General features: G+C 36.4%; 2 protein-coding genes across 2 annotated transcripts; one reads left to right on the forward strand and one right to left on the reverse strand.

The window, feature by feature from the left end:
• The first annotated feature begins 1300 nt into the window (after positions 1–1300).
• On the forward strand, positions 1301–18700 carry LOC140144685 (uncharacterized). Its single transcript, XM_072166490.1, has 5 exons — positions 1301–1523; positions 7251–7512; positions 12036–12168; positions 16944–17010; positions 18002–18700. The coding sequence occupies exons 2-5, from the start codon at positions 7262–7264 to the stop codon at positions 18118–18120; spliced, it is 570 nt and encodes a 189-aa protein (XP_072022591.1). The 5' UTR covers positions 1301–1523; positions 7251–7261; the 3' UTR covers positions 18121–18700.
• Positions 18701–21002: 2302 nt separating this feature from the next.
• Positions 21003–25092, reverse strand: LOC140144686 (uncharacterized). Its single transcript, XM_072166491.1, has 3 exons — positions 24674–25092; positions 22443–22645; positions 21003–21735 (listed from the first exon to the last, which is right to left on the reverse strand). The coding sequence occupies exons 1-3, from the start codon at positions 24900–24902 to the stop codon at positions 21580–21582; spliced, it is 588 nt and encodes a 195-aa protein (XP_072022592.1). The 5' UTR covers positions 24903–25092; the 3' UTR covers positions 21003–21579.
• Positions 25093–25334: the final 242 nt, after the last annotated feature.

Consider the following 25334-nt stretch of genomic DNA (forward strand, 5'->3'; position numbering starts at 1 on the left):
CTAAATGACGCAAAGATTGTCTCACTATAAACACGCTCTATGTCAGCGCTGAAATCGGACACAATAGAACAATAGACCATTCAGTGCCTTGTCCCATGAATAGAGTGGGAGTGGCTACTATGATCACCGTGAGCAAGGAACTCATTTTCCGGGCTCATTTTCACGGTAGATGTAAGTATTTAAATGAGGTTTAATAAAAGAAACCACTTGAATAGAGTGCCCTCTCAAGGATGTCTAAGATTAAACATGGAAGTAATACACATGGAAGCTGGTCAAATACTACATCAAAGTGAGTATCATACTTGCCGCGATACTGAACAAAAGCAGTACAGTTGAAAGTGGAACAATTGAGTCATCGCATGGTCAACGTGTACCATGTCTAAAATCAAAGTTCCCGCTTAAAAAATCAATAGCAGTACGAGGTCGTGTACTAAGTCCTGACAATGGGCTGTGTTATATTACCGCAGTGCATGACTAGTTTTATGAACACAAACAGATTTTATAAAATCCCTACGTAATGGTCAGAATGCTATCAGTTTAATTTATACAATTTTATTAAAAGTATGTAATTATGTGAAAACCTACCGATTAAATGTATATATATGCTAGACTTTCAGATAGCAGTTTTAAAACAGAAAATGAAATGAAATACAATTTATTTTACGCAAAATGTAAAGATAATACCGGGGTTATTCCCGACTCTGGAACATTCTGGTCAACAGCAATTTCAGGCAGCCCCGGGCACACAAATAGATGTGGGATTCATTTTATAATGTAAAGCATGTGCCAAGTGCGCATATCAATTATTACCGCTAATTAGCGGTTTAGACGTAAATGCATGATTTCCAATATTTTGAAGTTTAAGAAAATCTGTAATTTTAGGGTAGAAATCGACATTTTGAATGGATTTCTGTAATTATGGATTACAAATCTAACATCCCTGTCACTTTTTTCCGAATAAAAACAACATACTTGAAACATTATCAAGAAAAACACGTTATTTGCTCAAAATAATAAACCTGTAAATAAACGAACTGGCAATAAAGGCGGCAAGTCTGATCCACATCAAAGACACGCTGACTACATTGTTATCACAAAAGCTTGATACGTACCCTCTATAGAATGTTACGTAAAGAATTCAATAGGTGTTGGATCGACCAGCTTCCATGTCTCTTACTTCCATGGATTAAACGGCGGTCTGTATAACCTCATTTAAATATTAGGGACTTCTATATGATACATCTACCATTTTCATGTGCTTTTCATTATCACTATGGATTAAGATTACATAACACTTTAACTCCATGACTCCATCATGGATCAATGACTCCATGCTGGCTATATGAAGCCGTACTAGCCCTGCTTGCAGCATTATTCTTTCCATCCTCTACCGAGTAAAGATCAATTTGCAAGTTAGTTACTTTGTATGACTGCGCAGATATTTGTCTACCATCAGTTATTTCTCCGATCAGAAAGTCTGAAGTTTCTCTCTGCAAAAATTGCAAATAGTAACTATTAGCAAGGTAAGAGAAGTTTTTCAACTGTTAATATATTTTACTTTCGTTGTTTTCGTTTTAAGTACCAAGTATTTCAACTAATCTTTTTGAAATACATTGCATAATATGTGAGTGGACGCGGCGAATCAGCCGTAAACTCGGCAAATTGTATTCTTAGTTAAAGTGTAAAATGTATGTGGAGGTCGTATTCATAGGTTTATCAATTCGTTGCGACAAGTATCTTATCAAACGCTGTTTAAATCAATCAATAATACTACTGCTGAAGAAGATAATAAGCTTCTACCTATTTCTATAGAATAGTTTTTGTCTTTGTTTGCTTTGGCTAAATCCTGTTCAAGTGGTAGATAACAAAGCAATGTATTTTGTCTAGGTATGTATAATCAACAATGAACAATGAGAGGATATTTCTGAACCTCGTTGACTTGGGGATGATTTGAAATGACCGCCAATTATGACTGTTGGATATTTATTACCAGAAATATAGAAAAAGAGACACATGTAGAACCGATAAAAAATACAATTTTGTCGAAGGAACAGAGTTCAACAAATCATAACCCCGCTTTTGGATATCGTTTGAAGTCAAATAATATACCATTTTAAAGCTTATGGTATATATTTTCACGATCATGTCAGAAATTAATATTTTGTTCTGGGTCTGAATTATTCGGACTAATATATTTTCTAAACACGAAATAAAACAAAATTGACCTGGGCCGACTTTACGGCTGATTCGCCGCGTCCAGTCACAATTATGTTAAACATGTTAAACGACGAGGTTTGTAATTATGACAAACGAAGGGCATGTCAGAAATTAATATTTTGTTCTGGGTCTGATTATTCGGACTAGGTCCTATTGAAGTTTTGGTTTTGTAAATCGTAGCTTCAAAACCAGCAAGATTATACATTGGAATGTCACCCAGAAATGATACCTTTCTAGATTTTTGTAGGTGACCTCAGAAGCAAAATAAGATTTTGATACACCGAAAACAGTAAAAAGTGAAACATTTACATTGGAATTGGGATGTGTATCCCTCATACGAGATTTTCTCGATATCATTGCAAGGGTTATGATTTTGCTAGCATATTATAACCATAACTATGATAACTGAAACTACATCAAATGTGACATCCAAACAGCAGGATGGCCATTAATAAATACGCATTATTAAGGGATCTAGAATGAGCGTTTATGGCGTTTCGACAGTATTTTTTGTGGGACATGAGAGCACTTCAGACGTATCAATTTGCATTTTGAATACGAAGCATGTCTTTCTGATATCAAATAATTTTCATTTTTTGAAATTCACGATATAATACACATTTTATGACAAATTATTAAAATTTGATATTTTTCAAATTTTTGATATATAACAGTCCTCGAAATAAATTTTATAAATCTAATGATATATTCTTAAAGTGTATGTAGCTGGGAGGAAAAGCCGACGATCAATTGAAAATGTTGACCTTTTATATTGAAGATATGGATTTTTTTCCCAAAAAAGACCTATTTTTTTTTGGAGTTTTGGGAAAAAAAACACATATCTTCAATACGAAAGGTCAAAATTTTCAATTGATCATCGGCTTTTCATCCCACCTGCATACACTTTAAGTTTAAATCATCAGATTTATAAAGTTTACTTCAAGTACTGTACTGCTAAATATCAAAAATATCAATTTTTAATGATTTGCCATAAAATGTGTATTACGAAATTCAAAAAATCAAAATTATTTGATATCAGAAGGACATTCTTCGTATTCAGAATGCAATTCGATATGTCTGATGTGCTCTAATGTCCCACAATAAATACTGTCCAAACGTTCATACCCCTTCCCTTAACTTAAAAAATCATACCAGCATCCAGTTTTGGCAGTTATGTTATGTCTAATGATCTTTCAGAGCATGAGAATCTGCTTGAAAACCATCTGTATGAAATGACTGAAGTTCTGTCTCAGAGCTGAAAGTTGAAAATAAATTAACACACTCAACCACTTTTTGTCGCTTTCTATTTGCAAGTCAGTTTTCTTGACCTTGGGTGTTGAATTACCAAGTGCAATTCCCTTTTTTTTCTTTTTCTTTTTTGTCACAGCACAACTCTAAAATATAAAAAAAATGGCAAAATCCATATTTTTGTGCTATTTTGGCAATTTTTGAGCTAAAAATGTAATTTTTGCATGGGGAAAAAATAAATATATATTATTGATTTCAAAAATATGTCATTATGTCAACCTAGTTATTCTGAACAAAAAAGTTATGATGGTGAATGTCTGTGACCTATAGTTTTTGATCTATGGCCCTTTCAAATTCACATATGGACTAAAATAGCATGTTTTTGTTCAATTTTTCCAATATTACCCCAAAAATGGTCCTTAGTTTTTGGAAAGTGGAACTTCACTTAATAATATGAACATGTAATTGTACTTTAATGTTAAGCTATTTCAAGATCCACTAGTATGCCCGCTACCGTGGTAGCAGCAATTTTATCTACTTTCAATGCAGTAAAATGATGACTAAAATGATTTTGCTGCATTGAAAGTACGGTAGTAAAATTGACGATATAATTGCTTCTGCCATGGAAACCGAGCTACCAGTGGATCTACAACTAGCTTAAAATGAAAGTACTATAATATATCCATAATATATGTGAAGTTCCCACTTTCCAAACACTGAAAATGTTGTTAAAATTTCAAAAAAGTACCATTTTCAGCCTAATATTGGAAAAATTGACAAAAACATGCTATTTTAGTCCATATGTGAATTTGAAAGCGCCATAGATCAAAAACTATAGGTCACAGACATTCACCATCATTAACTTTTTTGTTCAGAATAACTAGGTTGATATAATGACATATTGTTTAAATCCAGAAAATATATATATATTTTTTTTCCCCTGCAAAAATTACATTTTAGGTCAAAAATGGCCAAAATAGCACAAAAATATGGTTTTTGCCATTTTTTTTATATTGTAGAGTTGTGCTGTGACATTTTTATTCACCAGTGTTGGAAATCCATATGACATGTAACATCTACAATAGAAATGAAATTTCTACTCAATTTATTTTCAAAGTTACAGCTATTTTAATATTTGACATTTTTGGGCAAAAATGGAAAAAAATCACGAAAAACTCATGTTTAACCCCAAATAACTCCTAAATGAGTAAAGTAAAACGTGGGAACTTTTTGGATATTAATTCAGACATATATTTACTCTTGATTTGTTATGTTTTTATGTTCTGCCCAAGAGTGGACTACGGAAGTGAAAGATAAATGCCCATGTCCAATATGCTATTTCAATCATTGCTAAAATTCAAAGAGAGATGTATCGGATTCACCGAGCCAGGGGCAAAATTTCCAAATCGTCCCACTGATCTGCTACTAAAAAGAACATTTATACCTGGACAAATGCGCTCGAAGCGCGCGAAAAAAAAAATTAAAATGAACAAAATTGAGGACAATATGTGCCCTAAAATCATTCCAAAGGATGATGTATATAGGGCTTTCACAACTTTTGGTTAATTTAGTCCCAGTATTTTGATCCCGTAGTATACAAGTTTTATGCTTTTTCCAAGCTTCAGAGGAGCTGCCCTAGCACTCATATGATTTACATTATAGAATGGATGAAATTATAACTCTCATTTTTGAGATTCGTGTTCAAATTCACGATGAAAAAAAACCACCAGAATGTACAATTAGCACGTCTCGCAGATCTACTCACAGAATGGTTTTTCTGAGATAAATGTGCGCGAAGCGCGCGGCAATTTGGCATTTTGATACTAAAAAATGGGGTTAATTTCGGGTCTAAAATAGACCAAAAGGAAGATGGAAATCACAAGTTTTGTCACAATACATCTGTCGTCTGAGCAGGGGAGGGGACTGACTTGCCACTCTGCCATGTGGCTAATGTGCTGATGAACAGTGGCGTAGATTTCTTTTTGACATGAGATGGTTGGAAAAATTTCTTGAAGTATTATGTGAATCCAGCACCTTTTGGTGAGAGAATAAGTTTATGACACAAATGCGTGCGAAGCGCAAAAAAATATTGCCATATTGAAGCTAAACTCAAAATATGGTGCAGGAATAAATTCGCGCGAAGCGCGCAAAATTGACATTTTTGTGGCTAAAATGGCCAAATATGAGGTAAATATTGTAGTGAATCATAATCATAGTGAATAATTTAATATTAAATTTCACCTGACCCCCCCTATCAGGAAAATTAAAATCACATAACCCCCCCTGTTTGTTAAAGTGAAAATCACATAGCCCCCCTACATTTTTCCCGGCCCCCTCCCCTGTAAATAATGAGCGGTCCCTAAATGTCGCACGGCCAATGCGACATTTACGAGAGAATAAAATCATTACATGTTCAATTCACCGGCTGATCCGCCATGAGCTGTTATGGCGTGTGGTGGTGAGCCAACGACATGTAATCGTTAGTGCACGCTGGTTCGAATCCGAACGGTTCTGATTTTTTTCTCTCCTTTATTATAATGCCAGTTTGTCTGAGCTCCATTTCTTTAATTAATGATAATATTGGATGGCTTATTTCGCATGATACCATAACATATCGGATTCGTCATACAAATATCGAACTCGCCGTTGGCTCGTCCGATATTTTTATGACTCATTCGATATGTTATGGTATCATGCTCAGCCATCCAATATTATATCATTATCGACACAAAATTGGCCGATTTAGTCATTTACCATTGAATTATTTCAAACTTAGGGCCGGATTTACCATTAGAACAGATGGGTACGGGTCCAGGCCCCTAAAATAGCCTAAGGTATGTTCCCCCAAACCCCATGTTTTGGACCGAAATATGGTAACATTGCTAGCGTCTTGTTTTCATTAATTAGCACTTAAAACTAGAGCAGTGCTTTCATTGATTAGAGCACAAAAGTGCAACTTTTGATTTCCTTTCTTCATTCGGTTTTAGATCACCGTTTCTTTAATTAAGGTCTTAAATCAGCTGAAGAGTACAGGTATTGGCTGCTTATTTTAATTCGGACATATTTGTCTTTATTTAGGATATACAGGGATAAACACAACTGGTACCTTAATTCTTTTGCTTACTGTATAATTTTAAACATCCATTGCTATTGTGATATTATATTTTTTTAAAGAAAGATATTGATTTTCATCACATTTCCTTTCACCATCATAGGCCGTCTGTTACTAAAAAAATACATATTGAATTTAAGATAACGTTTGGCAACTACATCAACATTTACGACCAAAAGTCGATAAGGGATGCAATCAAAACTCGACCGGCGGTTGACCGGCGGTTCCGTCCGGTTCCGCCCGGTTGCCATTGTTTAGAACAATAGCAACCGTACGGAACCGGGCGGAACTGGCGCGGCGGTCAACCACCGGTCGAGTTTTTATTTCATCCCTAAAGGTGTTTTCACCATAAAACATACTCCTAGTAGGATGCGGTCTTCCGGAAAGAATAAAAGAATTCCGAAAAAGCATCAGTACTTTTTTTTTGGTCTATAGAAATATGCTACAAACAATCCATTTTACACCAGACAATTTTAAGAGAATATTCGATACTTGTAACATGTTTGTTTGAAACGAAAGGCTGTGTTAAAATAGCTAAAAAAATATACGTATACATTAGTATGATAGCTGTTGGTATTATCCAGGTCTAGATTTTATGTTTTGTTAGAAAATGTAATAATTGATCAAACAACCGTGCCATGTATTGATATAAAATTATCACAAAACCTTACAGATATCAAGAAGATGAAAACAACCCCGGTATGGATTCTGCTGATCGCCATAGCCTATGTAGTGCAGGCAAATCCTATTCAGGACGAGATTGTACGAGATCTGGTGCGTCTGTTTAAAGTCGAGGAAGTTGAGCGACTTCTGGAAGATATAGAGGCCAACGCAGCACAAAGGAAACGAGCAGGCACTAATTATGCTGCGTCAAAAGGATGGAGTGATGAATATGTCGAATATTTGCGAAGCAATTTTAAGATTGACGTAAATCGGTAAGTTAATAGTAAAATAACGGACCAGCCAAATTTGCACGCTACAGAGCCTGAAAATAAAATCCCGCGAATCACTCGTATGTGAGCTGCCATAGGGTGCTAACGGCAACGCGGGGGGTCGCCGGGGTGCTAACGAAAGTGTCGCCAGCACAAGCGTCCTACGCGATCAATAACGCGTATAGGGCGCATTCAAGTGCGGCCGGTAGTTCCTGATACACGATGTCAGGGTCAATGGCAGCTTCCACGCAGTATCATACTTCTGGACTCACTGTCAGGGTCCTGATAATACGAGGGTTGGCCTGTTTTATTTCAATAAGCATATAATCAAAACGCACAAAAAGCGCAATATTGTTATCAATCATAGAACATTTTGGTATACTTTGACGGTCTTTTGTTGAATCTCTGCATGCTTCCGCGCACAGCGTTTTCATCCCTATATTTTCGTGATAGTAGGGCGAATCCACTAGTTCCTCAACAGCTACGCATGGCGATTTTGTTCGAGATAGGCCAAGCGACTTAGGCTAAGCACATCACCTGAACATGTGAAATACCACAGCGTTTCCAATCATTAGCTGAAATGACACGTTTTTACGATCTGCGCATGCTCATTACCCTATTTGACATTGCCAACACAAGAAAATTCGATTAGTCAATTGTTTTCAATACCCTGACTGGAAATTCAATTATCCTGACAAGATATTACCATATTCTTTCAACACATATATTCAACTACAAGTTAAACAATGGATTTTAACATAGACCAAAAATAAAAGAATAGCAATTTTAAACGCTTTATTTTCTCAAAAAAAGTAATTTTCATTGTCCTCATAATATTAGCTTGCCAATGATTATGATGTTGTACGAGCAATATAATGACCTTTAATGAAAAGTATGGTATGATTGGACAATTCTCTTGCATATAAACAAGAATACACACTCAATTAACTCTCCACGTGGATGTCAACTGCAGACGACAAATGTCAAAGTGTACATTTTCATGACCATATTTGGAATCGGCATGAAAAAAGCATTAAAATGAGTAAAAACAAGTAGGAGTTTTGGTTCAGTGGTTCTTGAGATAGCGCGTCATATTTGTGAAAATATCTCAAAACTTTGGACTTTCTATGTTGAAGCCTATGGCTGGCACGCAGAACAGTAATTACAGTGTTAATTTTAGAATGGTTAATTTCATTTCCGACAGTCTTTTTGTTGCACTCAATGTCCTATAGACCACTTAACCACTGTTTAAGTGTTTATCAACAAAGGCGAGGGACTGGTCTATCTTGAACGTACCGTTACGATTTAAAATCACATGCTCAAATCTTTTCTTTGCTAAACATGCTAAACATGCTATACAATAAAAAGCAATGTTTTTTGTTGGGGTAGTGGAGATTTTGTTATTTTGCATAATTATCAATATGTTTCCTTGTGTCGGCTTCAATTTAAGCCGCCTGAAGTGACCAAATCGTATTTTATGGTAACTGCAATATTGAATACTTATGCGTTCTTTGTAGATGTGTACAGATTTTCTCCATTTCCGCGGTCCTGAATCATGCATGGTTTCATTTTTATTTTGCTTACAATAAACAGAAAGATTACAACAAAACAAATGATATACCGTAAAACCCCGTCTACAAGCATATAGAGTGCTTCTGATGAAAGCTACATTAATCCAGGCGCCATTATGGAGTTTGAGCATATAAATTACGGATCCTAGTATATACAAACAAGTATTATTTTAACACCAATCTAATGTATTGGTATATTTACGCTTGCTTTGAATTAATTTGTAACACTATTTATGCTTGTTAGACGGGGTTTAAACACTATATATGCTTGTAGACGGGGTTTTACGGTATGAGGGTGGAGGTAGACATTTTTGAATGACCCTCGTATATCCCGATTCAAACTTGTCCACCGAAGACCATTGTTGACCTGCATTAAATATAAGCGAGGCTATATCATTTGCTTACAAAATCCTTGCACAGATGACAATTTCCAAAATGGTGCTGCTTTCACAAATCTCTCACTTTCTTCAGGATACTGTGCACGGCCGGGTATTCACTGTATAATGTACATTAAACAAATTTAAATTGTGTTTTTTAATAAGCCAATTCGGCATTGGAAGTTTGCAATGCATTATGGGACAGTTTTTGCAGTTTTGGGACACTTTGTCCTTTGACCTATTGGGAAAATTCAGAAATATTGGGTTTTTGTACGTACAAATAGGGGGTGGAATTAGCACCAACTTTTTTTTCTGCACCTCTTAAAATATGTAGCTGACCTATCTTAACATAAAAATCAACTTGATTTTGAAATCAAATAATTCTAACCCCCTGAACATTTGAAATTAAGGTTGCCGAATTCGGAAGACTTGCACTGTACAAAGGTATAGGGAATTTGTGACCTTCGGGATAACATTGTTCAAATACAATTAATTACCACAAATGAGGTAATTTAAGAGTCTATAATTGTTTGGCAAACATATTGTATGATATCTTGCATATATATAGTCAGTCAAGGGGGGGGCACATACCCCAGTATGTATACATTCCGACACAGATATCTCAGTTCATTGAGCTATTAAAAGTCCTCACTAAAGTCAACGTTTCTCTGTTTTATATTATTATTAAAATCACAAATGCTTGCTTCAGCCTTTGATGTAACATTGTTCAGATAAACCTTCAAGTTGTTGGCATAGGTGATTAATGGCAGGTTCTTGTAATCCTTTTTCAGTCTAAAATGTCACTACCTTTTGGTATTGAGAGAGAGCTAGATGCTGGTCTACCGGGGGGGGGGGGGTGGCACTCCAACTTTGGAGGTGATGCGTATGTAGGGCTGTTAAGACTCCCTTTTTCAACACCACTGTTACCCAAAGACCCCATATTTTTTTTATGGGCAAATGCTCTGTCACCCAAAGACCCCGTATTTCCTTTCTATCTGTCACCAAAAGACCCTTAAATTTGAACAGCAACACATCATCTGTCACTGATTTTGTTACTTCTTTGGAAATAACAAGCCATTTGAAGCCATTTAGAACTTTAAAAAATCAATTTTCGAGGCTTCTTTTGGCTCTCACCTAACGACCCCATTAAAAAAAGGTCATATTCTCACCCAACGCCTCCCTAATTTAGATCGAAATGGTCCGTCTCTCACTCAATGACCCCATATTTTGTAAATTTTGCTCTAACCGAATCCAAAAAAACACACTCTCACCCAACGACATGACCATATTGTTGATATTTTGCTCTCACCGAATGCCACTTGGTGCGAACGAAAGTGCCAGCCATCAGAGATACGGTGAAGGAGACTTCACTATCTATGATACATTTCATATTGAAGTGCCCCCCGGGAGTCTACCTCATCTTCATCATTGTGAAAGGCCCACCTAGATCTTTCAGTTTCTGAAGATCCTTATTTCTTTTCTATCCACCGTAACATTGGCGATTTCTTTGACAGTTTACAGTTAGACCTTCCTTGGTAAGCGCTTCCTGTTTCAGATTCCAGTCATAAATAAGGATCTTCAGAAACTGAAAGATCTAGGTGGGCCTTTCACATGCAGATGTGGTAGACCAGAACCTAGATAGTGAAATAGAAGAAGAGGAAAAGGTGTCAAGACTTTATCTTGAATTACGGTAGGCCTACGCCCGGAAACTGCTCTGTCAATACCAAAAAGTAGTGACATATGTAGAGTTTTTGTAGACTGAAAAAGGATTACAAGACCCTGCCCTTAATCACCTATGCCAACAACTTGAAGGTTTATCTGAACAATATATGTTACATCAAAGGCTGAAGCAAGCATTGGTGATTTTAATGCTGATGTTGATGATCTACTTACCAAGTAGGTTAGTTACAATATAAAACAGAGAAACTTTGATTTTAGTGAATACTTAGCTCAATGAACTGAGATGTGTGAATGAATACATGATGGGGCATGTGCCCCCCCCCCCTCTGTTGACTGAATATTAAATGCAAAATATCATACAATATATGTTTTTATGTATGCCAAACAATTATAGACTCTTAAATTACCACATTTGTGGAAATAAGTTGTATTTGAACAATGTTATCCCGAAGGTCACAAATTCCCTATACTTTTGTACAGTGCAAGTCTTCCGAATTCGGCAACCTTAATTCCAAATCTTCAGGGGGTATGTACAGGGGGGTTAGCTTTATTGATTTGATTTTTTTCTTTTTGATAATTTATTATCTAGGGTCTGTACATATTTTAAGCACTGCAGAAAAATAATACCTGTTATTTTGTAAAATAATTCCACCCCCTAGTACAAAATACAATCTAAAATGTTTTACAATAATTAAAACAAATATGAAAAATATTATTATTCTATAAATTAATTATTTAAGTATCTTTAATGATAACATTATGACAATAATAAGTAAATTAATAATAATTACGCCAATCTTCCCGATATGTCGGAGGTCAAAGTGTCCCAAAACTGCTCTCAAAAACCGGAAGTTAGAATGGCGATTGGGCTAATTCTCTAACCCTTTTTTCTTTCAAGGGATATATCGGAGTTCACATCAAGAAATTGTTATGGAACCTACTGTATGGTTCAAATGATGGAGGATTGTGTTAGTGTTAATCCAACTGATGATTTTGGAGAGACATCTGAAGATGCATTTGCATATTACGAAGTGAGTAACTTATACGTTAATTGCTGCGCATGACTTGGTTTAAAAGACCTGGTAAACTGGTTATCTCCAGCAGAGCTTTCCATGCTTACCGGCAAAGTCCGTAGGCATGTAGAGGCATAGGGTAATAGGAGTTTGTATCATGGGATGGGGAAAGAATTTCTTTTCATGATATAATACACAGTTTAAAACTTTCTTGTTTTTTTTCTTCCTGCAACACATTTCGCTGCCATTTAGACTAGATCTAGGCTGAAAGAATGTGTAACTTTACCAGTAATCGGACAAACCTAATAATTTTGAAATATGAAACGTGAAGAAGAACTTTATTTCAAAAAGGCCATTAGGGATGAACTTGCAGATAATTTGATTCTAAATAACATGCCAATGTGAATAACTTTGGTGGGACTGACTGCATTCTTCATGCTACCGTTTTACAATAATTTTATCCAAAAAGCGAAAGTTTTATGCCGCGAAATATATGGTACTGATGGTATCAACAGTGTTGTATCGTTCGAGTTTGGACTCGGACTTGAGTCCACTTCTGGTCCACTTCTGACTCGGCTCGGAAACCAGTGGCGTAATTTGTTCATTCCCCCCACTTGAACCCATATCCCGTATACACAGTTTATCCCTTGCATATACTGTGTCTTGAATAACTATTGTAGCCCAGCAACCCTGTGGTTAAGAAGCTAGGAAATAATTCCTACCAGGTTTGTATCCCTTTATCTAATCCTGCCCACATGACAAGGACTTCTTAGCATATTTTATCTTGTGTTGAGACAATGGCAGCCAGATCTTTGTTTGCGGGTTTTTTTCTAAGCATGTTTACTATTGGATTGAGCCATCACATGATTATAATAGCCCAGATAACATGCATATATTGGCCCAATGTTGGTTTTCGAACGCCAATCTTGGCATCGGCATTATTTTGCTGGCCATATTGGGCCAATCTTGGTTATCCATTGGTAATCTTCATATTGGCATCACTGTGGCAGCCTAAATTGGTCAAATATAGGCACAATATATTGGTTGTGAACAGCTGCCAACATGAAGCCAACAATCGTGATGCTATTGGCCCAATATTGGGCCACATTCGTAATGATCAATAAGACCAGTCTTGGCATTATTTTGCTGACCCATATTGGGCAAATCTTGGCTTTCAATTGGCAAATTTTACATTGGCATCAAATTGGGTAACAACAGGGTAACAAAAAATTATTGTGATGAGTACTAGTGTTTGGAAGACCTTATTTAAATCCTAAATATTATACGAAGATGAAATAATAGGAAACAAAACCATGGATGATAAAACGCAGGGCAAACGCTATTTAACACCACGTATTATTTATTTTTAAGAAAATACACAAGAATTTTCGGCACTTCCAATTCTAAGACCATACTTTTTAAAGATACTTTCTAAAGTACGTGTCACCATGCTATCAAATACTCTTGATGGCTATTCAACACTACGGTGATGAGTCGTAATGTTCCTCTCTTACCGCGAAGCGGGCAAGAGATGATACATATCGTCTTTTCCCGGGCCAATAACGTCCAATAATTACAGTAATCCATTGCATCAATATTGTCCCAATACTAAAATTACATATTAAGAAATAGGTGCAGGCCCAATGTTGGTTCAATGTCTAGGACAAGGTTTGGGCCAAGCTGGGGCCAACATTGGCCCAAGCTCAATTTTGGACCAATCTTGGGCGCATGAGCAAATGATATTGGTGTGATATCAGCAACCAATGTTGGGTCATTATGAACATACATTGGACCACCATTGGACCAATATCGCCATGTTATCTGGGAGCTTTACTGATTGGTGGGTAATGTAAATGCTATTGCTTATTTTGTGATAAGGCTGAGCATATTGATACATATATGAAAAATATACTGCTATTTTGATACAGGCAATTTACTCAATTACCTCCAACTGACGAAAATAGAGACATTGCGATTTTCTAAACACAGCACGTGGAACGTACGTTTTCGCGTACGTTTTTACGTACGTTAATACGGTGTTAAATATTGCTAGTCTCGGTTCCAAACTGGATTATGCTCATTCGTCACGAAGGAGAACAAATGAGCTGAAATAAAGACTATAATATTTGATCTAATCCAACAGCTTCTAACCTAGGTCGATAGAGGGCATAGTGATTGAAAAAAAAGCAGTCCCGATAACAGTAAGCTGAGTCTATGCCTGATTCAAACAAGCCGCTTTGATTTTGACTAAAATTTTGATCTACATGCTGATTAAACTTAATTGTTTTTTGTGCTCCCCAAATATTATAGTTGCCCCAAAATATATATTTTGGTAGATTAAAGATCACTACATCCATATACAGTAAGCCAAAAAAAATTAAGGTACCAGTTATGTTCACCCCCTGTATATCATAAACATGGACAGCTATATCATAATTATTGGAACCAGCAGCCACTAGCTACATCGTTTAGCTCGAGTTTAAGACCTCATTCGTTGAAATCATGCAAGAAATGAAGACACGGTGATCTAACAACCCAAGGAATATTCAAAGTTAAAAGTTGCAGTTTGCTGCATTGCATGCCCTATTGATTTGTACATAAAGCGTTCTCAGACAAGAGAACTAGCGCCGTGCTTCCATTGATTAGCACATTAACTAGCGTCGTGGTTTCATTGATCAGAACACAAAAGTGCAACTTTTGATTTTGTCTCTTCAGTAGGTTTTAGATCACCGTTTCTTTAATTCTCAACCAATTCCAACAAATAAGGTCTTAAATCGGAGCTACAGAGTTCAGGTATTAGCTGATTGTTTTAAGTTTGACATATTTGTCTTTATTTAGGATATACAGGGGTGACCATAACTGGTACCTTAATTGTTTGGCTTACTGTATAATGACTTTACTTTCAAAATGAGACTTCTTCGTTCTAAAATTGGGCGCGTTGCATGGACTTCGACATGAGGTAAAATCAGCATATTCAACGTAGCATCTGCGTTTTATTCTACGTTGGGAATCCAAAATGGGAAATCGCAATGTCATTTTTTGTACGCAAAGTAACACACACATTTCAATGGGCAATCTCTGCGTATGAATATTGCGTTTAAATTTAGTCCATTTTTAACACATCGCTGTACCTTTACTATAATGATTTGTTACAAACAAAAAAGATCATAATAATAATTAGACTTTCCTTCGTATGTTCATTATCTTTGATGTCTTTAACATATTGTGAAATGGACAAATTTTGTACATTATCAACGATGTATCTACGTCGATTTCGCACGTGGAATATATTCAAAAATAGCTAAATACGTGACCTCGCTTCGATACAGGAAAGTGGTTTTGAATAGATCAATGTACGTCCGATGTCTACGTTTGGGAATCGCAATGTCTCTAAGTTACTGTTATCTACCCAGTAATGTTTGCTTATCTTATTGGAACCCTAATGATTATTGGACCAAGGCTAAATATCTGCATGGTGTAATTGAATTTCAATAGGCCTATGATAGTGATATTGATTTGAAAGTTTGAATTTCAATGAGTTTCTTGCTGGAGAGTTATATAAGCCAGAGTCAGGATATAGGTATCATTATGTCTGAAATAACTAGGGTAATTTATTGTAAGATCAGTTCAGAGTAGGTTAGATATGAAAATGGTAAGTTAGAACAAATTACTATACACCTGATCCGTGAATTGTGTCTTGTTGAAAGACTCTTCTTGTTTGACATGAAGTGGGTTTGAAAATATTGTGTGTGAATCCAGCAACTTTTGGCGACAGAATAGAGGGTATTCATTACTACGTCATTGATGTGATTGCTCATGCATAAAATTCCTCCACATAGGTTGTTTAGCTTAATCGGGAGAGTGACCTCTTGAAATGATGATCACAGTTATCTTTGAGTTATTACAGTGAGGCACACGTACAATGTTCAACACAAAGTGAACAATACTATAACTTGGAGGACAAACAAACCAACACCGCCAAATTCGACTGACATGTGTACAACGTGGGAAGCTATGGGGAAATTGAACACTTGTTGTCTGATCATGCATGTGTTTATGGTTCGGGTAGCGGTTACTTAGCAACTCTCGTTCCGCTTGGGTTTATTGCATACACTCTATAGGTTTATGGTACAAACGCGCCCGAAGCTTGTCAACAATGATGCTATTAAAGCTACAATGGTGAAATATGCTGCAAAATTCAAACCAATTCGTGGGAGAAGCGCAAAAACTGCCATTTTTTAGGCCGGCTAAAATGGCCAAATATGAGGTTAATTTGGTCAGAAACCCACATGTATAAAAGCGTCGACAACTAGGGGGCTAATTGTATGGACTACCCCCTATCAACATATTGGCAAGATTCACACCCCCCCCCCTTAATGAAATTAACAGAAAAAGTAGGTGACATGTGCACCATAACGGTTATTAAAATTCAAAACATTGCGTCGATTTTATATTTTTATTTTTATTTCAAATCGAGAGAATACACGGTACTAAATCATTCTGGTACACTCTTTGCATCATTGAAATTGCAATCCTCCATTTTCAGATTTTGATGGCGTAATTACAAAATTCCATGTTTTGTAAAATCTATGAAATTCTGTTACCTTTTGATTAAATAACGACGGCAAGTACTATTTGCGAGCATTGTAAACTTGGTAGGCTTGGGGGCTTGGGATGGCTAAGAGAGAAGTAGTATTACATTTTAGTATTACATTTAATTGCTTTGTTTTCCACAACGGGTAAACAAATCTTCCCCTTTAAGAAATACATGTTAATTTCTTTTCTTTTTTCAGACTGACACGCCCCTAGACGTTGTACGGGACAACTACATTGACTCTGGCGTCTGCGAGGCTGAAGTGGGTAAGTAGATTCAATTCATGTGCCCCTAGGTCAAATTGAAAGTCACGAATGATGTTACAAAATAACAAAAATAATGGAAAAGAACACATATATTCAGTTCGAGTATGAACATTTTTGATATTTCTTCCCTCATGGGATTTCCTGCTGCCTTTGGCTAGCTGGCCTATTTTTTTACAGCCCAGCAGATTAACACACTGCGATGCGTTCATCATAACCTGCGTGTCGAGGGAAAAAACTACATTTTGTCAATTTTAAAATGCACTTTTCATTCAATTTGTTGGAAATAAAGTAGTTTAAATACGCAAAAACAAGTTCCTCTTTTAAAAGGGCATTTCGTGATCCACAGCATCATCCCCCCCATTTTTCTAAATAAAAGTTGAGATTTTTGTATCACTGAAACCTCTGGCTACATAATGTTTATGTACAAAAACAATTATTGCAGATTAATTCGTTTAGCAAAGATATCGTGAAATTTGAATTTCGTTCTGGTATACCAGAACGAAATTACAACACATTGCCTATGGAGCAGTGTACTACACATAATCGTGCATAACTCCCACACGCAAAATCGGAATCAACTGAAATTTTGAAAATGTGTGGATATCTACTGAAAAATGTCATAAAAAGAGGATGCTAGGATCACAAAATACTCCTTTAATGTCTACATGCACATATATAGCCGTCATCCACTCTTCCAATCCATTGCCTTGCTTTATCGTGTCGTACAAATTCAACCATCATTAATAGTCTACTAAATTACCTCAAGGTCAAGTCATCTGACCAAAAAACCCCAGTAGGCTTCTACATGCATATAATGTGATGGGTATAAAAACTCATACTTCAAAACTTGAGGTCAAATTGTGAGCTATGGTTTTTGAATGGAGGTCATTGAGCTATGCCATTGGGGATCAGGTCATCATAGCTCGTAGTGTCTACTGTCAAAATTACCAACTCTCACTAACAATAATTATTTCATTTGCTTCCATTGCAGGTTATTTACATTGCATGATAAACCGAGACGAATGTCCTGGTGATGCTACAGGACCGTTTTTTACTCCGGCGACCCATAAGGAGCTCTGGTATAACCTGTGTTTGATGATGTGTCACTAGCGTAGCCAACCGGGGGAAAGGGGAGGGGGAGCAGAGTTCCGCTGACAAAAAATGAAAGAGAAGAGAGGCAAGGAGCCCGTTCTACCAACAATTACCTGATCATGGGCCAAAATAGTGTACCGAATTGTTGTGCGTCCAATAAATCCAGGCAACCGGTCAACCATTTGTCACGTCTATTTTAGCGCGATATGCATGATCGCCCGGTAGCCTGGATTTGTTTGAAAAATGTCTAAGGATGGGTTGAATACGCTATTTGCATTCTGCAATTTCCTTTGAAAATGGGGACTAAAGTTAAATTTTTATTACTTCCGTGGTCCATGTACGCGCTGGTGAATTGCGATCGCGTAAAAGTGACAAGGTCGCCTAATACGCGCCGAACAGACAACCAATGGGTCAACCGACTTGTTGTCAAGTGCGTTGATCAGCCAATCGGCGTGATTGCTTATCTTTTCTGTGTGTACGCTCGTGGACGCTTGGCGCACAGCTCGGACCACGGAAGTAATAAAAAAATAACTTTAGTACATAATAACAATGTGTATACTTTCAGTCATCTGGGATTTGATCAATTAGTAGATAATTAAATCTGAGTCAATCAGAAAATTTTGACCTTTCATATTGAAGATATGGATTTTTTTTCCCCAAAAGACCTTATTTTTTTTGGTGTTTTGGGAAAAAAAATCCACATCTTCAATACGAATAGTCAAAATTTTCAATTGATCGTCAGCTTTTTATCCCACCTACATACACTTTAAGTATAAATCATCAGATTTATAAAGTTTACTTCAAGTACTGTTAAATATCAAAAATATCAATTTTTAATGATTTGCCATAAAATGTGTATTAAATTGCGAATTTCAAAAAATCCAAATTATTTGATATCAGAATGACATTCTTCGTATTCAGAATGCAATTCGATATGTCTGATGTGCTCTAATGTCCCACAATAAATACTGTCCAAACGTTCATACCCCAGCCCTTAACAGTACTCGAAGTAAATTTTATAAATCTGATGATTTATACTTAAAGTGTATGTAGATGGGATGAAAAGCGACGATCAATTGAAAATTTTGACCTTTCGTATTGAAGATATGGATTTTTTTTCCCAAAACACCAAAAAATTTGGTCTTTTTGGGAAAAAATCCATATCTTCAATATGGAAGGTCAAAATTTTCAATTGATCGTCGGCTTTTTCTCCCAGCTACATACACTTTAAGAATATATCATTAGATTTATAAAATTTACTTCGAGGACTGTTATATATCAAAATGTGAAAAATATCAAATTTTAATAATTTGTCATAAAATTTGTATTATATCGTGAATTTCAAAAATGAAAATTATTTGATATCAGAAAAACATTCTTCGTATTCAGAATGCAATTCGACATGTCTGATGTGCTCTCATGTCCCACAAAAAATACTGTCAAAACGCTCAAAACGCTCATTCTAGATCCCTTAACCCTAGAAATACGAGACTGCAGTGGGAGGTACCAACCCCTACCACATAAGATTTGTTATCCGTCATTAAATGTTCGTGTTGCCCTGCCCAAAACGACTTAAGCTAATCTTAGATCCATCCTTTGCGCTCATTTTAGTGATAAATTTTACCCCAGCACCATATCCGGGGTAGGACCGGCCATCAGAAATTTAACTGTGTGGGTGTGTGTGTGTCTGTGTGGGCTCCACCATTAGTTTCATTAAAGTTACAGTATTAGTACAGTAAATCAATGATTTTCATTTTTCAATTGTAATTCCAAGAGCTGACTTTATACTTAGTTATGTTGAAATAGTCATTTCCTTTTATATTTAGGAGAAAATTTGGTGGAGAGCGGTATATGACGTTTTTGGCTTCTCGGTTTATTTTCATTCTGATCTCTGTATGTCATGTCCACCCACCTCTGCTGCAAGTATATCGAATTGCGCGCTAGCCCGGCGCCCTGCAGTGGTCGTGCTTTAGAAAAGCAGGGATATGATAAACTTACCAGAAAAATGGTTACTTAGAACACTCATTTGTCATGAATGAACTCGGTCAATAAATAAGAAAACGGCAATACATGTCGCGTTTTATGATCTAGCGGATGTATTCAGCTCTGAACATAATTTGATAGATCATAATCATCATACATTACATATTACATTATGAAGACTCAGCGGTAGAATACTGTATACATGGCAACTATTATAGTATTGCCAGCATTTTACCGAAACATGACGAGTGTACAATTATTTCACCTTATAATTAGTACTACGGTATAGGTTAAATAACACTAATAGGCCTCGGCGATACATTGAAATACGACGAGTAAAGAAAAAGACTGCATTAAAATCGCTGAAATTGATCAAGTTATATAGCCAAAAAAGTACTTTTTAGGGTTTGATGCTTCAAAATGGTACATTTTCTCAATTTTTGTTGTAATAGTACCAAAATTCATACGCACGGCTTCGGTTTTTTAGTAAATATTCGCCCTACCATATTGTAACTTTTAGCTTCGAGGGCGCACTGTCATTTTAAGGTGTTTACGGTTCAGTGCGTTAAAACAAGAAAAGTCTCTGGTCAACCTATGTTGAATTGTTGATCATTTGGCATCTAAATCATATAGTTTCACCTCAGTGGCGTAGCTGCCGGGGGGAGGCAGGGGGGCAATTGCCCCCTGGCTATGGCTATTTGGGCCACCGCCCCCCCCCCTCCCCTCCCCTAGTGCAGGGCAAAATAATAAAGGAATGAGAGAGATGGAAAATAGGGGAAAAGAAAGAAAGAGAGAATCCATAGGCCAACGATATAAGGTGCGGATAGAATTTGAGCAATTTAAAATTTTGTTAAAAAATGGAACTATATTAGGCCTATATCAAAATGAAGCCGCTATCCCTTGTATTCCCTTTTTTTTTTTTTTTTTTTTTTTTGCTTTTCACTTTTTCAATCCACCAAAAAAACACTGGGTCAACCTTTTTGAGGAAGGGGCGGCAAAATTTTTGTTTGGTGGATTTGGGCCCCGCCCCATACAGGCTTGCCCCCCCCCCCCCTGGAAAAAATCCCAACTACGCCACTGTTTCACCTTTTATTAGTGGCATTTAACTGTGAGATTTCTGAATATGAGGAAATTCCACCCGAAATTAGCAATTTTCCCATTGAAACCCGTGTAATACATAATTAGTGGTATTTAACCTACAGTATCCATAAAAGTATGGTAGAACGCCCATTATCCTGTATAAAATATGAAAGAAATGTATGTATGTTTACGGTAAAATACCTGGCAACTGGGTTGCCAACATTCTAATTGGAAGATGCAATATTTTACACACAAATATATAGTTTTTCATACAGTCTAACGGTACTAACATGCCTATTTTCAGTGAAATGGTAATTCAATTTGATGGTAAATAACCGGCAAGTTTACGGTAAAGTGCCGTATAATAACGGTAATATTTTATAGTGTGTCCACCTTCTCCGATGTCTCTACGGTCTATGGCACGGCTTGTTCTTGTGTCCCAGAAGACTTTGCCGGTCGTCCCTTGTACCTCCTGTGTTTCTTGACATAGCCACCCTCGATGATGCTGTACCCCATATCAATGAAACTATCTTCGACAGGAATTGGTTTGATCTTCAATACTTGTCGCATCTGTATGAAAGATTCCAGAAAAATACAACACAATATTTTTTTATTGTTTTTTTAATAACAATTAAATCCCAATTCTAAAGTTAGTTCTATAACTACCAACTACTACTTTTGTCAGAATTGTGGAAAGGCCAAGAAAGCGCTTTTTGTATGCTGTGACAATCAAGCCCCACAGACTTGTACAAAGTTACACATGAGTTACACCCTCTAAACAATTTCTATCAGAAAACATAGGTCTAACACTCAACTGTGTAGTATAAAAACAGCCTGTGTAGAGGCTAGACTCGCTGTGCTCGGAAAAAGCTGTGTACCGAGGTAGATGCATTTATAGAATGTTATAAGAGAATCGTTTTGAGAGCCAAACTTTTTCAAATGACCCCCGTTTTCTCTCCATTTACAACTTAACATCCCTCTATGGTTCACCTAAAAAAGAGACCCCCTCAAGACTCTCAATCTCCCTTGTATAAATATTAATGCTCTGCGTGCTAGTCCTTCGCTTCAACGGAAAAAGTTCAAAGTTTTGAAATATTTTGAAATATAACTAATGAACCAATACTAGGCTTGTTTGTACTCATTTTAATGCATTTTTCATGGTGAATCCAAATATGGTCATGCAAATTTACATTTCTGAAATTTTTGAATTGTTAAAATTTGTTTGAAACATGTCGTCTGCAGTCGACACCCGCGAGAAGAGAGTTAAAATCCCTTACCCTAGTATTATCAAATTCAAATGTTTTATTCATTACTGGTCCTACTTCTCTAGCTTCTTTGTCGAAGACTGCCACAACCTTGACGAGAAATCCAGGAAGATTCATGGTTGAGACGTTGTATCCATGTTGTTGGAATTCAGCTTTCAGTATCTCAGCCATGTCAGACATCCAAAGAGATCTATTTACTAAGATGTGTCGACGACCTAGGGATATAAAAGTAGCCCTCAGATAAGAAACTATGGGCACTATTGTGGGCAGTTCCGTATGTCAACCAAATGGTCAAAATTTGATACTCCTTTTTATCTCATAACTCAGTAATTTGACTTTGCAGATAGTCCATACTATTCTTTTTCTGAATCCCCACGAATGATGAACAATTTGCTGCCAATTTCAAGAAAATAAGAGCAAGTTTATTTGTTACCATGCACAAATGTGAAAATTGACCTCTATTGCGCACGTTCACTCCCAAAATTGTCATCTTTAACGTTCTTGTTTACAGTTTTCTGTTGGCATATTTTGATTGAAGGGGGGTACAATTTTGTAGTCCTAACCCTCCAAAAAAACATGTTACTGGTTTTAAGAGAAACCATTTTTTGACCACATAGTGAAATCAGATGAATTTAGTATATAAGCATAAAGGACATGGGTTTTGCAACAGATAATGTGAGTTGATGGAATTAATTGTATAATTATTAATTTGGATCCAGTCACTTGTAATTTGAGGGTAAGCACTTTGTTGCACAATAGATATGTACTAATATTGCTTTTTCTTTTTGGACCTTTTTTCTAGACCTTGGAAACGCTAAATAAATTGGATATTTCTTATAAGAAAATGGCAAATATAAAAGTTTGGGATGTAAAAAACATGTTTCAGTGATAGAGTGTTTCTAGATGATCTGAGAAAGTGCACTGAAATGTTGGTGCAATATAGTGTTAACCATCAAAATAGAACTGACTCGTTTAATCCTGATTGTACATGTTATATCTTAGATAATCATTGATATTCCTGATTCTATAACACATAGTTTTGATAATGAACTAAACACCAGCTTTACAAATGTTTTAAACGCAACTGTTTTGAAACCAGTAACAAGTCGGTTGAAAAATAGGTGATGGTTAGGACTATAATTATTATACCCACAATTGATAACTAACTTTCTCTGATTTTGCTTCCCTATTCAGTATTTAGAAGAAATGATGTCATTTCATCGTTGCGTCCACAACGAAAAAACGTATGTCCGCAACGGAGAACATTGAGAAATTGTGACCAAAAGACAGACTTTTTTCTTTGCTGGTTTTCCTTTAGCTTTGTCCCACTTGTAAACAAAACTGTATCAGAGATCTGAATACTACAGAGAAATTTTAACTGAAACGCAAGTAACTCAAAAAGTTCACTTTCTGTGAATACGTTATACTGTGCACTATAAAGTAGTGTATGGGGTGAGAAGAAATTCTACAATTTCATTCTTTAAATAAACTGTACACAATTGAAGGATTTCCGACCTTTATAGGAACATTTTGGAAGAAGACGATAATTCCCACCTAAGGAAAGCCCAAGGCTCGAAACCCTCGCCGATCGTATTCTCCCGGTCAAGAGCAAATTGAAGACCATAGGCCAAATTGCACGATGAGTGCCGTGAACTATTAGTTTGTCAATGAAATGGGACAAATATTCAATGTCATGTGACACACAATCCCCAATCAAATGACAACGATCTATTAAGCTTAATTAGTATTAAGCTTACCAGAAAATATAATATCAGTTGGTTAATGAAAAGCAAGGTTATTTCCTTGTTCTAAAGGTTTTTCTAAGACTTTTAGCAGATTTTTTTTTAAACACAAAAAAAAATCAACTAACCTTGCGTGTGTAACACACTTCATCTATGGTATGTATAGATGAATTGATCTAATGTTTATCAACAAAGGCAAAGGACTGGTATGTCGATATGCTTGAGCGAACTGCACAAAGCCATCCACTGCACTGTTTACAATCCTTATTGTGATGTGGCGGAAATTTTTAAATCACGGGCCCTGAACAAAATAATATGCGAACGCATACTGCCAGGCAAAAAACAAACAAACATGTAAACTGTGATTATGCGCACGCATATACTGCCAGGCAATGACGTCAGAAGTCAACTCATTTATAGAAACAGCTCTGAATATGGCTTTTAACATCACAGTGCGTCTGCTAGCATGTATATGCCTGCGTACGTTTTTGGGTTTCTTACCTACAGCGCCAGACTCCGTCATTGCATTGATATGGGCTCTGGCAACATCTCTCACATCTACGACTCCAATGTTAATTCTTATATTAGCAGGTGGATCTCTGGTCAGTATTTTCCTGACCATAACCATACTGGTGCAATAGGATCCCGACAGCACTGGACCAATGACTAAGCCTGGATTGATAACGGCTAATTCAAACTTCTTGTTATCTGTAGAAAAATTTAGTTTCATGCGATACTTAAATTAATCCTGCTTTTAAAAGCAAGTGTCCAAAGAATCCTTCAAACAAAGAGATGGATGGCTTGAGCGATTATCTTTGGAACGGAAGGTATTACCTTATTATATTATTTTGGAAACCCGGAGTTTGGGGTGCAAATTTCAAATTCCTAAAAATCAAACATTTTCGAGGTATTTTGCGGATCTTTTTGAACCCTCCATATTTACATGCCCCCCAAAAAAAAAGACAAGTCTCTGGTAAAATTCTCAAAATAGCCCCCCCCCCATCATACGAGCGTTGGATTATTAGAGTCTATCCACGAATCATAGGTGTGAGCAAAGAGAAAGCGATTACAGAGCTGAAGATTACATATCTCCATCAAAGACGTCAGGTTGCTGCAGCAATAGACCTCTACAAAATGCACACCAGCTTGTGCCCACCAGATC

Source organism: Amphiura filiformis, unplaced genomic scaffold (genome assembly GCF_039555335.1).
Source record: "Amphiura filiformis unplaced genomic scaffold, Afil_fr2py scaffold_72, whole genome shotgun sequence".
Classification (NCBI taxonomy): Eukaryota; Metazoa; Echinodermata; class Ophiuroidea; order Amphilepidida; family Amphiuridae; genus Amphiura; species Amphiura filiformis.

Bases quoted from the DNA above. Each gene is read 5' to 3' on its own strand.
- LOC140144685 (XM_072166490.1), top strand. From the start codon at position 7,262: ATGAAAACAACCCCGGTATGGATTCTGCTGATCGCCATAGCCTATGTA. The intron at 7,513-12,035 runs GTAAGTTAATAG...TTTTCTTTCAAG, and splicing joins TTTAAGATTGACGTAAATCG to GGATATATCGGAGTTCACAT. The intron at 12,169-16,943 runs GTGAGTAACTTA...TTCTTTTTTCAG, and splicing joins ATGCATTTGCATATTACGAA to ACTGACACGCCCCTAGACGT.
- LOC140144686 (XM_072166491.1), bottom strand. From the start codon at position 24,902: ATGAAACTAAATTTTTCTACAGATAACAAGAAGTTTGAATTAGCCGTT. The intron at 22,646-24,673 runs GTAAGAAACCCA...TTATATCCCTAG, and splicing joins GACGGAGTCTGGCGCTGTAG to GTCGTCGACACATCTTAGTA. The intron at 21,736-22,442 runs GTAAGGGATTTT...TCTTTCATACAG, and splicing joins TTGAATTTGATAATACTAGG to ATGCGACAAGTATTGAAGAT.